Raw genomic sequence first — 13,827 nt, 5'->3', positions numbered from 1 at the left:
TACAGAAAAAGTCATGAGACATTCAAAGCAAAGAGGGCCTTATACTCACAAGACAGAAATAGTGCACACTGAGATTGTCTTTCTGAAGAAATTCCCCTAATTTTTCGGGATCCCCAGGTTCTCGAAGGCATAGCCGGCATACTGAAGGAGAGAATGTTAATACTTTACTTTGGGAGCATAACCATCTAAGTACCAGGAGGAGAAGAGTATTGGGAGGGTCATTCTGACAAGGACAGAGGTTGGAATAAAATGTTATTTGGTATCATTTAGGTCTTTATATAATTTCAGCCACACTTGAAGGGGTTGGCTACAACTGCTCAATTCTTTTTCTTTTCTTTTTTTTCTCTTTGTCTCAAGTGGCCTTAGTTAACTAGTTTCTTGAACTTTGGATGTGACATTTAAAGATTACAGACCCTGAGTTCTTTAGCATTTTAGAGAATCTGGGAAGGAAGCAGGATTGACAGTGAGAGGAGCAATTCAGGTGGTCTTTGCTGAGATTGGGAGGCATCATCCTAACAGAACTCCCAGTCTTTCTTACCAGGCCCTGAAGATGGCTTCTTCTGGGTCACCCTTCTCATCTTGAAAGACTTTCTATATAAGAGAAGGAAGAAGTAACAAGGTGGTCTTTGAGGATCCTGTCAACATCCCTTGTAGCATTTCCTTCAAAATGCCATCCGTGGGTCTGATGAAGTACCAGAATATCTAAAGGCTAACACATCAACTTATTTTTCTATTTCATATATGCATATATATATGTATGTATTTTTTTATTTTTTTAAAGATTTTATTTATTCATTATAGAGAGGGGGGAGAGAGAGAGAGATAAAGAGAGAGAAGGGGGGAGGAGCAGGAAGCATGAACTCCCGTATGTGCCTTGACCAGGCAAGCCCAGGGTTTTGAACCGGCAACCTCAGTGTTTCCAGGTTGACGCTTTATCCACTACGCCACCACAGGTCAGGCTGTATGTATTTTTTTAGATGAGAGGAGGGGAGATAGTGGGCAGATTTCCACATGTGCTCCAACCAGGATCCACATGGCAACCCTGTCTAAGGCTAATGCTTGAGTACTGAGCTATTTTTAGTGACTGAGCTGAGACCAACTGAGCTATCCTCAGTGCTAGGGGCCACGCTGAAACCAATCAAGTTGGCTTTGGTAGGAAAAGAGAAAGAAGGGAGAGGGGGAGAGAAGCAGGGGGCCGCTTCTCCAGTGTGTCTTGACCTGGAATTGAACCCAGGACATCAATATGCTGGGCTGATGCTCTATCCACTGAGCCACCAGCCAGGACCCTATTTCATATTTTTTCAAAGTACAAAACATATCTACTGAATTGTTTGAATGTGAGATAGTAACCATCTTTCCATTCCTGGTGCCTGCATTGCCTGTGTTGACTGAATCAAAGTAGCAGCAAACACCCTTTTACTGTTTCTTCTACCAGTTACTCTGAATCTCAGGTGGTATCACATTCACAAAGCTTAATAAAATGATACTAAATTTAAGAATTTCCTATTGCTAGCCATTATTCTTGGCTCTTTACATGTGTTACCTCAATGAATCTCCAGAATGTTTTAAGTGGGTGCCATTATTATGCATATTTTCCAGATGAGGAAATGGAGGCACAAAGAAATGAAGTAAACCTATTTCAGGTCACCTGGTTAGCAGGTACTAGAACCAGGATATGAACCTAGGCTGTAGGGTTCGTGAGTCAGCGCTTTCCTTCTAGGGATAGTCCTAGGAGGACAGATTACTGGGTAGCTTCCACAATACTAATGGTATGTGCTTCCACACTACCCAACCCTAGCCCCCAAGTCTATGCAAAGAGGAAAAAAATTATGGCACATATCAAATGCCACTTAATAATTTATCCCAAATTCCCTTGTTACCTACTCTACCCCAATCTTTGACACTTCTTCTTTTCCTGTGTAGTGTTTTTCACTGCAGCTTCTCTCTCCTATTTTCTATATTATTATGAGAATAAAGGCTCTTCTGGCTATAAAATAAACATATCTTGGTCAGTAATTTAATTCTATAGTTGGCTACAGGGTCAAAGCAGCAGTGCATTTCACCTCCCAACCCATGTGACAGAATATAAGGGACCCACCCAGTATCAATGCTAGTAATAGCCAGTAATTAAATTATGTCAAAGACTGTTCTAGACATTTTACGTGTTAACACACAACCCCCTGCCCCCATGCAATAGGTGCCATTATTATCCCCATTTTCAAGATGAGGAGACTGGGGCACAGAGAGTTCACAGAGAGGCATTTGTCTAAGGTTAGAGGTACTGCTATCACGCAGCAGTAAAAGAACTTGGAACCACTGCTTGAACTGGCTAATTGGCTGTTTTCTTTGTGTCTACTAAATTCATGAGGTAGTACTCCAGAAAAAAAGACTCCTTTTACCCCCAAGTATGGTGCCTTAATTCTGCCCAGTCAAAGCTAGATAAGATAGTTCTTTTCTGGGAGGAGGAGCTTATGGGATGTCCACTGCCTAAAGCAAGAACTCCCTCTAGTGATAGACTAGAGAGAATAGTGACAAACCACCGCTTGCCTCCCGTTGCTTTTCACCAGGCTCAGATGGCCAGAGAAGTTTGGTCGGTTCTTAACCTTCGTCTAGCTCTGAGCAGAGAGTAAAATGCCTAAACGTGGAGAAGACACCCTGCCACTACTCCACCCACCAATGTCAGCAGACTGGAAATGGACTGTTTTCACTTGTCAGGGGAAATCCCAGAAAGTGACGGGGGGGGGGGGGGGGGGAAGGAAGGGAGCAAAAGAAGTAAAATCACTCCTACGAAGGGAGGACTGTACTTAGGGGACAGAAGGACAGCACTTCCTAGAAGTGAATGTATCAGATCACTCCAGGGACACAGTCCAGAACCCACGTCCTGGCTGCACAGCGGCAGAGAATGAACATCTTCAAAGACTTTCGGCTGCTCTATGAATACAACTGCGAAGGCAACTACTAAGCCTATACAGCCCTTCCTTTCCTTGAATTTGCTCCATCACCTCTTGTAACCCACGAGTTGCAACTGCAGAAGCAATGCATTGGATGGCTTCTTACAAAAAAAGGAAAAAAAAAGAGCACTTGGACTGGCTGGAGGAGAGAGAAGGGCGTGTGCACTAGGGGATCCTCGTGAGTTGACTACTGAGAGGTTCCGAGTTGTCGGGAAGATCACGATCGTCTAGCAATAGAAATAAAACCGTGACACTCAAATTCTCTGCATCTCTGGACCAAGAGGTTCCTTGAAAAGGGGTCGCGTGCACACTGATAGTTATGGGAAGACGCAACGCTCTTCAAAGCATTCCAAGAGGGACATGTAAGGGCGGGGCCTCCGCAAGCGGCTCAGTCCGAGATTTCCTAACCGAGCGATGCTCCCTTAAAACGGTTCCCTAGCCTGACCTGTGGTGGCGCAGTGGATAAAGCATTGATAGGAAATGCTGAGGTCACTGGTTCAAAACCCTGGGCTTGCCTGGGCAAGGCACATAAGGGAAGCAACTACTACAAGTTGATGCTTTCTGCTCCCCCCCCCATCTCCTCTCTCTAAAATCAATAAGTAAAAATCTTAAAAAAGAAAAAAATTGAGTTCCCTAGTCGTCTCGCTGGATTAGTGCTAGGTAAAAGCGTGCTGAAAAAATTAAAAATAAATAAGCGTGTTCGGCCCCGCCGCCAGAAGAATAAACAACGATTAATTTGGAAAGTACGCGTCTGTGTGGCCACAACCGCGAAGGGGCTCAAGGAGCATCTCGCGGATGCCAGACCAGGACCAGGTCGCGCCTGCAGGAAGACTGGTGCGGGGCCGCGCTGGGGGTCGCCTCCGCCGCTCGCTCCTCAAGGTGGTACTCGGTGCCGCTCTCGGCCGGGCCTCCCGCCCAGTTGTCGCCGAGGGCGCCTCTATCCTGGAGCTTTATTCGTGTAGCTTCCTCACGGGCGGCCCCCTGCGCGGTGACTGCACCGGCGAGCGCGCAAACGGGGCGGGTCACGCGGACTAGCACCCAGAGAGACCGCAGCCTTGGATACTAAAATTACGCGGACTCTTGGCTGAGCAATAGATCTAACGGCCGGAAGCCCGCCCCTCCTTCTGACGCACTTCTCCCCTCTGGGCCACTCGCCACGCCTCTCCTTCTAGCCCCGCCCCTCAACAGCAGCGCTCCAACTTGTGGAGTCAAACTCGCGGAGGACTGGCCCAGAGGTGGGGCGGAGACAGTCGCTCTGTGGTGACGTGTCCCGCCGGCGCCGGTGGGTGACGCACAGGCCCCGTTGTCTGTGTGTGTGGTTAGGGGCCCCGGGCGCGTCGGGGGCTCCCGACGGGGGCGGCAGTGGGTCGGGAGGGCCTGGTCATGGCGCTGAGGGGCCGCCCCACGGGAAGATGAATAAGGGCTGGCTGGAACTGGAGAGCGACCCTGGTAAGGAGGGAGTCGGCTGGCCGGGGGCTGGGGAGGCCGGGTGGGTCCGGGAGGCGCTTGCCTGAGCACCACCACCCGCTTCTTGTCGCCCCATCAGGCCTCTTCACCCTCCTGGTGGAAGATTTCGGTAAGAGCCTCTCCTACCTGTCGGACCCGGGCTGTGGGGACCCACTCCTGCGCTCTCACTGCACGGCCAGCAGCTGCCCTTCCCGACTTCTTTCCTTCCCCAATCGCAGGTGTCAAAGGGGTACAAGTGGAGGAGATCTATGACCTTCAGAGCAAGTGCCAGGGGTGAGTGGCTTGGCGGCAGGACCGCCCTTTACACCTCCAGGGCTAGGGAAGGGCCTGTGTAAGAGTGCCCTTCCAGGGGGATGGTATCAGGAACCACAAGTTGTAAAATCTCATGTAAGGAGGCATTCTTCCTCTTTGAGTGCTCTCCTGATCAAGCTGATAATTTTGTTTTCTCCCAGTCTTCCCTCAGCTCTTCCCTTTGTGTAGTATAGCACCTTCGCCATCACAAGTTCTACCCATCCTTTGGAGTACAGTTCAATTGCTTTTTCTGGTTTTGGAGCAGGATGCTCGGCCCTTTTCCAGGCCCAGATCACATAGTGCTTTTTGTGCATCTGTAATTTATTAATTACTGTCTTAATGTGCCAGTGTCTTAGTGCCTTTCATGTCCACAATAGGGTCTTGTATTGATTGATTGGGTATGGTATCTACAAAACCCCTCTTGGATGACCAGCCTCAGGGTCTTGTTTTGGTGGTCCTACAGGGTAGAAATGTGGAGGGACTGCTACAGTGACCGAACTGAGAAGCCTGTTTTTATTTCCCAGGAAAGAAGGGGCTGATGTAGTTGTTCATTTTCTTCCCTGGCTGCATTGGGCCTCAGGCCTTGAGGTTCACAAGTGAGGATTAGTGTTTAAATTCCTCATCAAAGTTTTGTTCTCACCGTATTTTCTGCTCCTACTTTGTCCTGGGCCACTGGTTCCAGGTTTTCTTCTTATCCCAGAACCATAGTCTTCATAAGGTGGGCTTCTGGAGAACCACAGTCAGAAGTGGATGCTTAGACTGCCTATGCAGGCTTCTGAGGTGTGAGGGTTCAGGGCCAGTTTGGGCAGTGTTGGGAAGAAACCAGGGGAGAGGTGGGTTTACAGAAAGGGCACTTCAGTGGTAGCATAGTGCAGGGGAATAGGGAGAGAAAAGAAGGGGATACTGGTTGCCTTCCTCCACTTGGCTGGTTTAGCTCTGTTCCTTACTTTCCCCAGCCCCGTGTATGGATTCATTTTCCTGTTCAAATGGATCGAAGAGCGCCGGTCCCGTCGCAAGGTCTCTACCTTGGTGGATGATACATCTGTGATTGATGACGATATTGTGAATAATATGTTCTTTGCCCACCAGGTCTGCTGGGCTCTTTGTTCTCTCTGGGGGGGGGGGGGGTTGCTGCCATTTTCTTTGCTTAGGAAGTATAAGAGGGAGAAGGCAGAAGGAGGAGGAGATAGGCAGATACCAAGGGTAGTGGTTATAGAAGTCCTTTGGCAGAAGGAAATGAGTACTTATTCATTAAAAAAGGGAGAGTCTTTAGAGCAGTGTGGGGTCTGAGTCCACTCCATGTCCCCAGAGATCTGGTGGACATTAGCTAAATGAACAGATGTTGGGCAAAGATGAGGGTTGTTGTCCTTCTCTGGGTCCCAGTCTGATGAATGTGGGTTTCAGTTGAGGCATGCTGTGTATGGGTGACTTTTGTTGGTTTCACAGCTGATCCCCAATTCTTGTGCCACTCATGCCTTGCTGAGCGTGCTCCTGAACTGCAGCAATGTGGACCTGGGGCCCACTCTGAGTCGCATGAAGGATTTCACCAAAGGCTTCAGCCCTGAGGTAGGCCACAATGCCTTAATCCTGGCTCATAGTGAGCTGGGAAATATGACCTCCAGGGCTAGTGGTGATGCCACCACATGACATTTGGCACTGTGAGGCTTTTACTTTTTACATGATCATTTGCCTTACATTTGACTCTTAAGGCCCTGGCCGGTTTGCTCAGTGGATAGAGCATCGGCTCAGCCTGTGGACGTCCTAGGTTCGATTCCTGACAGGATACACATGAGAAGCAACCATCTGCTTCTCTCCCTTTCTCTCTCCTCCTTCTCTCCCTCTTCCCCTGTGGCAGCCAGTGGCTTGATTTGTTTGAGCATCAGCCACAGGCAATGAGGATAACTTGATTGGTTGGAATTTGTCAGCCTTAGGTGCTAAAAATAGCTTGGTTGATTTGAGCATCTACCTCACACCAGGGTTGCCAGGTGGATCCCAGCTGGGTGCATGCAGGAGTCTATCTCCCTCCTTTCACTTAAAAAACAAACAAACAAACAAACAAGCCTGACCAGGTGGTGGTGCAATGGATAAAGCATCGGCCTGGGATGCTGAGGACCTAGGTTTGAAACCCCGAGATTGCCGGCTTGAGTGTGGGATCATGACATTACCCCATGGTCGCTGGCTTCAAGCCCAAGGTTGCTGGCTTGAGCAAGGGGTCACTGGCTCAGCTGGACCCCCCTGGTCAAGGCACATGGGAAAGCAATGAATGAACAACTAAAGTGCTGCAACAAGTTGATGCTTCTCATCTTTCTCCCTTCCTACCTATCTGTTCCTGTCTGTCTGTCTCTCTAACAACAACAAAAACCATTTGACTCAAATTAATTGTATAAGGCAATTGATATTAGGCCCAATTGTCAGGAAAGGAAACAAACCTAGAGAAGGAAGGAACATTGCTTAAGTGATACCATTTTAGGACTTTGTCAGCACTTTATAGGCCACATTGCTCCCAGTGTCCACTTGATCACTGTGCAAGGCTATTAGAGTCCATCTATTTGGGGCTCCAGAACTCTCTTCTGTCCTTTAGGAGAGTCTACCTGTGCTTTTTCAGGTTCCTGGAATGCCTCCATGCCTGCTCTCCCGAGCTTTGTTTCCCGCCGAGAGGCTCATCTGTGAAGTTGTTCTGATGTGGCCTTATTTTCTTCCCTCTAGAGCAAAGGATATGCGATTGGCAATGCCCCGGAGTTGGCCAAGGCACATAATAGCCATGCCAGGTGTGTGGGAGCTCTAGAAGCTGATAGGGGTGGGGTAATAAGGAAGGGCTGTGCCATTCTGGGCCCTGACTGTGTCTTTCCCCAGGCCTGAGCCACGCCACCTCCCCGAGAAGCAGAATGGTCTTAGTGCAGTGCGGACCATGGAGGCATTCCACTTTGTCAGCTATGTGCCTATCACAGGCCGGCTTTTTGAGCTGGATGGGCTCAAGGTCTACCCCATTGACCATGGTAGGCACTCTGAGCTGGGGTCCCTTTGCTCTGCTTACCTCCTAAGGAGCTGGGGTCCAGGGTCCTCATGTACTTGGGTTCTTTGTGGGAGGGGAGGCTGTTGGGGGCACCCTACACTGCATTGCCTGACTGGCCCGATTCCCTGGTTCAACTGCTCTCTGTCCTCCCTCCCACTCTTGGCTTGCCCAAACTCAAGGCTTCCTACCTGTTAACTCCTTGTGTTGGTGTTCCTTAGGGCCCTGGGGGGAGGATGAGGAGTGGACAGACAAGGCCCGGCGGGTCATCATGGAGCGTATTGGCCTTGCCACTGCAGGGTAAGGGCCCTGTTTCTATGCTACACTCTGAAGTTGTGCCCCCTTTGGGAGAGACACAGAAAAGGGAACCAAGGCAGAGAGAAGTCACTTGACTTGTGCAGGGCCACATGGTGATCTTGGGCTCCGAACTCATTGCCCTATTTATCTGCCCAGGCCATCTATGACCTGATTTGGGGTAGGCTGGGGAGGGGCAGGCGTTGGTGGAGCCCCGGGTGGCCCCGGTATGCTGGCTCACTTCCTGCCAGGCCCCTCACACAACTTTTTGGAAGGCGCCAGCTCAGTCAGTTTCCTCGTGTGCATGGTCAGCTGCTGCCTATGTACTGGGGTGGGGTCTGTACCTATGGCTACAAATGTGACTTCAGGTAGCCCTGCCAGGATATCTGCCTCAACCTGATGGTGGGGCTGGGGCGGGAGCTGCTCTCATAGCTACAGCTGTGACTGCAGGGAGCCCTACCATGACATCCGCTTCAACCTGATGGCGGTGGTGCCTGACCGCAGAATCAAGTATGAGGCCAGGTTGCATGTACTGAAGGTGAACCGTCAGACAGTCCTGGAGGCTCTGCAGCAGGTCAGTAGTCTCCTTCCTTGATCCCTGCCTAGCCATCTGTTCCCCACACTGGGGCATCTGTCTCTGATTCCCAAATCATTATTGCAGATCTGGGCTTTAGCTAATGACTCCTCTCTTTTACGCCATTTTTGGGAAAGGTGGGACTTGGGGTGGGGATAGAAAGTAGTTTTTAAAAGAAGGTGTGGATTTGACAGTTTTATTTCTCCATGAGGGAGTGGGTAGAGCCAAGGCCCTTAGCTGTCTGAGGTAGAGGATGTGGCTTCCTTCTCTCCTCTGAGCCTTGGATTCTGTTTTCAGTTGATCAGGGTAACACAACCAGAGCTGATTCAGACCCAGAAGTCTCAAGAGTCACAGCTGCCTGAGGAGTCCAAACCAGCCAGTGGCAAGTCCCCTGTGGCTCTGGAGGCAAGCAGGGCCCCAGTGGCTTCTGAGGGCACCCACACAGGTACTAGGGGTTTTAGGACCTCTCATGGGCCTCAGGGCCACTCCCGCATAGCTTGACCTGCGAGACCCAAGCAGAATAAATCTTTTCCTATGGAGGCGCTTCGACAGGCTCAAACGGGATGCCTGAAGCCCAGCGTTTGCATCCCTCTCCCGGGGAACATTGGGGGAGAGCAGTTTTTTCCAAAAGGCATCTCTAAAGGGTTGCCATATGACAGGCTCCTGAGCCTTTTTTTAATGCATTTTCCCTTTCTGGTTTTCTTAGAGGTTTTTTTTTTCCTTTCTTCCTCCTTCTCTTTTTCCACCTCATCCTTCTGTCTCCCTGTGGGCCCATGATTGACTTCCATCACACCAGCTGGCTCCGCTGTTCTCTGGGAAGGGAGGGGGAGCAGTGCTTTGTTACAGGACTAGGGAGACAGTGGCTGGATACAGCTTTCCTTGAGGATCCTGCTGAAGGTCCTGCCTGTGCTCCTTCGCAGACGGTGTGGAGGAGGTGACTGGTTCATGCCCACAAGCCCTGACCCATAGTCCTCCTAGCAAACCCAGGCTGGTGGTGAAGCCTTCAGGGAGCAGCCTCAATGGGGTTCCCCCCAACCCCACTCCCATTGTCCAGCGGCTGCCAGCTTTTCTGGACAATCACAACTATGCTAAGTCTCCCATGCAGGTAAGCTGGGGGCACCCGCACATGATTCCCTCTAGGATTCTCTTGAGAGGCTGTCACAGGCAGTTTCCTCAGGTGGCTCCTTGGGGTTCATCCTCCATCCAGGCCTGGTTTGTCTGACACTCAGAAGCTCCTGCAAAGGCAGGTAGGTGCTCAGGGAGGCAGAGAAAGCTCCTCTGACTTGAAGTCCAGCCATACAGCTGTGGGGCTAAATGTTGAGACCATGTTCTTTGGTACAACTCTATGGGCTGGATTCTGCCGGCATGTGTTTCAGGGCACCCTTTTCTCAGAAGCCTGTGTAGGCATGCCATATGGGTGGGCAGCAGCTTTCCCAAGAGCCAAGGGTGGGTTCTGGAATACCTGGGGGCGTTCTGTGGACTCGACCTGAGAACCATGTTGGCTTCTCTCTGACTGTGAGAGCTGTGCCCAGCCTGGCTGACTGACCCTGGCTCATGGCTGCCCTGGATTTCTGCCCCAGGAGGAGGAAGACCTGGCAGCAGGTGTGGGCCGCAGCCGAGTTCCAGTTCGTCCACCCCAGCAGTATTCAGATGATGAGGACGACTATGAGGATGAGGAGGAGGACGATGTGCAGAACACCAACTCCGCCATCAGGTCAGCCTTAGTGCTGTAAGGTTGGAGGCTCCGAGTGCTGCGGGTCCTGTCTGAGATCCTCCAGCTTGTGTCTGGAGTGCCTTCTGGCAGATACAGTGCTGAGTGCCTGCTAGCACATGGCCCTAGGGGAGGCTGCCACGAAGGGGCTAACTCCAGGTCCTAAGAAGCTTTTTGAGGGCTGAGGGGAGGGCTTAGCACATTAACCAGACATCAAGACCTGTTGGGAGGTGGCCTTTTGGCTAGGTTGTGGAAGAATTGGATGAAGCAGGGGAGGAGGACATTGGCAGAGGCCAGCAGCTGGAATAGAGAAGGTGTCCTCGAAAGTTGCAGCTGTCAGAGTCTAGGGTGCCAGGCTTGGCATGGCTGGGTCAGGCTGCTGGGCACTGAGGAGCTTTGTGTTCACACAAGTCTAGGCATTGCTGGGTGTGTGGTCACCTGGCCCACCCCCTTGGCTCACCTCTCCTTGGGCCCCACAGGTACAAGCGAAAGGGGCCAGGGAAGCCAGGACCCTTGAGTGGCTCTGGGGATGGGCAGTTGTCAGTGCTACGGCCCAACACTATCAACGTCTTGGCCGAGAAGCTCAAAGAATCCCAGAAAGACCTCTCGATTCCCCTGTCCATCAAGACCAGCAGTGGGGCTGGGAGTCCAGCTGTTGCAGTACCCACTCACTCACAGCCTTCGCCCACCCCCAGCAACGAGAGCACAGACACAGCCTCTGAGATCGGCAGTGCTTTCAACTCACCACTGCGCTCACCCATCCGCTCTGCCAACCCGACACGGCCCTCCAGCCCTGTTACCTCCCACATCTCTAAGGTGCTTTTTGGAGAGGATGACAGCTTGCTGCGTGTTGACTGTATACGCTACAATCGTGCTGTGCGTGACCTGGGTCCTGTCATCTGCACAGGCCTGTTGCACTTGGCTGAGGATGGTGTGCTGAGTCCCCTGGCACTGACAGGTGGGCCTTGGGCTGACTCACTGGCCACTTGGCATACTGAGGGTAGAGGAGGGAGGTACCCAAGTGACCACCAAATGTCCTGCACTCTGAAGATTGTTATCCTTCTTTTCCCAGAGGGTGGGAAGGGTTCCTCGCCTTCCATCAGAGCAAGCCAGGGCAGCCAGGGGTCCAGCAGCCCAGAGGAGAAGGAGGTGGTAGAAGCTGTAGATGGCAGAGAGAAGTCTGGGCTGGTGAGGCCTGGTGAGGCTGTGAGTGGGGAGAAGTATTCACCCAAGGTGAGCCCCTGTGGTTTTCTCTTCTAATTCTGTCAGAGGGAGGGACCCAGGGTCCTGCGGCCCAGGGCTGGGTTCCTGGTTGAAGTTTGGGGGGAGGGTTGGTGTCTGTGAAGCCTGTCTGAGTGGGTAGTGGAAGAGGCCTTGGTAGGCTCCAGGTACTCTGGCTGCTTATCCTTGCCTCTCGTTGCTTCCTGGTAGTGTGGCTTTGGTCCTGGCAGCCCCCCTCATGGGTGCAATGCTGGGTTTTGGCAGGAGCTGCTGGCACTGCTGAAGTGTGTGGAGGCTGAGATTGCAAACTATGAGGCCTGCCTCAAGGAAGAGGTGGAGAAAAGGAAGAAGTTCAAGGTGGGTCATCTCTCCAGCTGCCCAGTTTTCTGCCTGACGATCTTCCTAGAGGTGTGACCTCTTGAGGTCAGCTATTTGTAGCTCTGGGGAGATGGGTTGCAGTGCCCTCATCCTGTTCTCCCACAGATTGACGACCAGAGAAGGACCCACAACTATGATGAGTTCATCTGTACGTTCATCTCTATGCTGGCTCAGGAAGGTGAGGGTACTCATTGTTGTGTCTTACCTGGCATGCCCTGCTGAGGGCCATGTTCCTCAGGTCCCCCGTCAGGCCTCCCCTGGGGATTGGGCTCAGGAGGGCCCCTGAGACCCTCAGCTCTTGGCCAGAGTCTGTGGCCTATTGAGCGAGTGGCCAATGGGTCTCTGCCTCTCCACAGGCATGCTGGCCAACCTGGTGGAGCAAAACATCTCCGTACGGCGGCGCCAGGGTGTCAGCATTGGCCGGCTCCACAAGCAGCGGAAGCCTGACCGACGGAAACGCTCACGCCCCTACAAGGCCAAGCGCCAGTGAGGACTGCTGGCCCCAGCTCTGCAGCCCGCTCTTGCCTTGTGGCCCTCATTAGGGCCCCTTCCCTGCCCCACTCTCTACTTCCCAGTATTACTGAATAATTCCAACCAGAGAGCCCAGACCCTGGAAATGGAACAGACCAAATTTCTTGCATTGTGCCTCCAGGCCTGGTAGGTGGATCAAGCCCATACCGCTCAGGAAGCAGCAACTGGAGCTGGGGTACAGTGAGATGCTGTGGCTTCCTCCACAGTCAGCTGTGAGGCTGTAGGACCTGGCCTTCCTGCCTGGGGAGCAGAAATATATTTTATCTACAGAGACGTCTGTTTTTCTGGGCTCTGGCCCATCTTGCCACCACTGTGTTGAATTGGCCCGCTTTCTGATTCTGTGGTCTAACAGCTGTCATCCTGGTGAAGCCGGGTGGGCATGGCCTGCCCCTCTAGCCCCAGCTGCCAGTTGTCTTTGTTGTGAGGAAGCCAGGTCTGCTCTTTGTTCCTCCTGGGAGAGCTCCAAACTCAGGGACCTGGCTGCTGGGCTGGGTTGGGAGTGGGGTGTCCCAGCAGGGGTGGGCTGAGCAACCTGCCGGGGTCCCATGGCACTAGCAGAGAGGAATGTTGGAGCTGTTTGGTGGCTTGTAAACTCCCTGGCTCCAGTTAGGCTTGTCAAATCTGCTCTCCACAGCAGGATTCTGAGCTCTTTGCCTTCAGTGTTGTGGCCCTGGCAATGGGCCTGCTTTGGGCTCCTCTGTCCTGTCCCTGGGGCTCAGAGGAGCCTCTGCCCAGCCCTTCAGTGTTAACCATGTCTCCTCCTCTTAGGGGTAGTAGACAGGGCTGTTGGCAGGGACTGGCACCACTCAGCTTTCCCTGCCATGCCAGCTCCTTCAGTCTCTGCAAGGCACTCAGGGTGGGGGACAGCAGGACCAAGACAACCAATTGGGAGTCCCCATGTTCCCAGAGAACCTGATACCAAGGGGAAGCAGGCCCAGTACCGCCTCTGATTCTCACCCCAAAATAAAGCCCCATGGCCTCTGTCAGATGGGTTTGAAGGAGATCCAAGGAGGCCCCTTATCTGTACATAGTGACCTGGGAGAGAGAAGGGGGTGGGGGACAGCTGGCAGGCATGGCAGTTGCCTCTTCACTGAGTACAGCCTGCCCTTTGATCTCCTGTAAATATTGGATCAATGGGTAAATAAACTCCTAAAAAATGAACTCTCCTGTGGTTGTTGGCTTTAGGTTTTTGTTTTTGTTTTCCTTAAGTGAGAAGTGGGGAGACAGAGAGACTCCCACATATGCCCCGACTGGGATCCACCCAGCAAGCACCCTACTGGCGATGCTTTGCCCATCTGGGGTTGTTGCTCCGTTGCTCGGCAGCTGAACTATTTTAGTGCCTGAGGCAAAGCCATGGAGCCATCCTCGGTGCCCATGGCCAACTTGCTCCAACTGAGCC

The 13,827-nt window shown here is 52.1% G+C and overlaps 1 protein-coding gene across 2 annotated transcripts; it reads left to right on the top strand.

Annotated features, from left to right (window-relative positions):
- The first annotated feature begins 4,218 nt into the window (after positions 1 to 4,218).
- BAP1 (BRCA1 associated protein 1) lies at positions 4,219 to 13,589 on the top strand. Of its 2 annotated transcripts, none has more exons than XM_066244588.1 (17): positions 4,219 to 4,400; positions 4,498 to 4,527; positions 4,637 to 4,691; positions 5,666 to 5,798; positions 6,156 to 6,275; positions 7,416 to 7,477; positions 7,563 to 7,705; positions 7,941 to 8,019; positions 8,464 to 8,587; positions 8,885 to 9,032; positions 9,508 to 9,692; positions 10,168 to 10,301; positions 10,778 to 11,256; positions 11,371 to 11,531; positions 11,730 to 11,876; positions 12,003 to 12,075; positions 12,254 to 13,589. In XM_066244588.1, the coding sequence occupies exons 1-17, from the start codon at positions 4,364 to 4,366 to the stop codon at positions 12,385 to 12,387; spliced, it is 2,244 nt and encodes a 747-aa protein (XP_066100685.1). In that variant the 5' UTR covers positions 4,219 to 4,363; the 3' UTR covers positions 12,388 to 13,589. The 2 variants fall into 2 exon arrangements, with proteins under 2 accessions (XP_066100685.1, XP_066100686.1); XM_066244589.1 differs by having other exon boundaries at positions 4,220 to 4,400; positions 11,784 to 11,876.
- The last annotated feature ends 238 nt before the right edge of the window (positions 13,590 to 13,827 follow it).

Source organism: Saccopteryx bilineata, chromosome 10 (assembly GCF_036850765.1).
Source record: "Saccopteryx bilineata isolate mSacBil1 chromosome 10, mSacBil1_pri_phased_curated, whole genome shotgun sequence".
NCBI lineage: Eukaryota > Metazoa > Chordata > Mammalia > Chiroptera > Emballonuridae > Saccopteryx > Saccopteryx bilineata.
The sequence above is the reverse complement of the archived record's forward strand: the minus strand, read 5'-3'. Positions and strand labels throughout refer to the sequence as shown.

Excerpts from the sequence above, each read along its gene's own strand:
- BAP1 (XM_066244588.1), top strand. The coding sequence starts at position 4,364 with ATGAATAAGGGCTGGCTGGAACTGGAGAGCGACCCTG. Across the intron at positions 7,706-7,940 it reads GGTCTACCCCATTGACCATG|GGCCCTGGGGGGAGGATGAG; the intron begins GTAGGCACTCTG and ends GGTGTTCCTTAG. Across the intron at positions 11,257-11,370 it reads GAGTCCCCTGGCACTGACAG|AGGGTGGGAAGGGTTCCTCG; the intron begins GTGGGCCTTGGG and ends TTCTTTTCCCAG.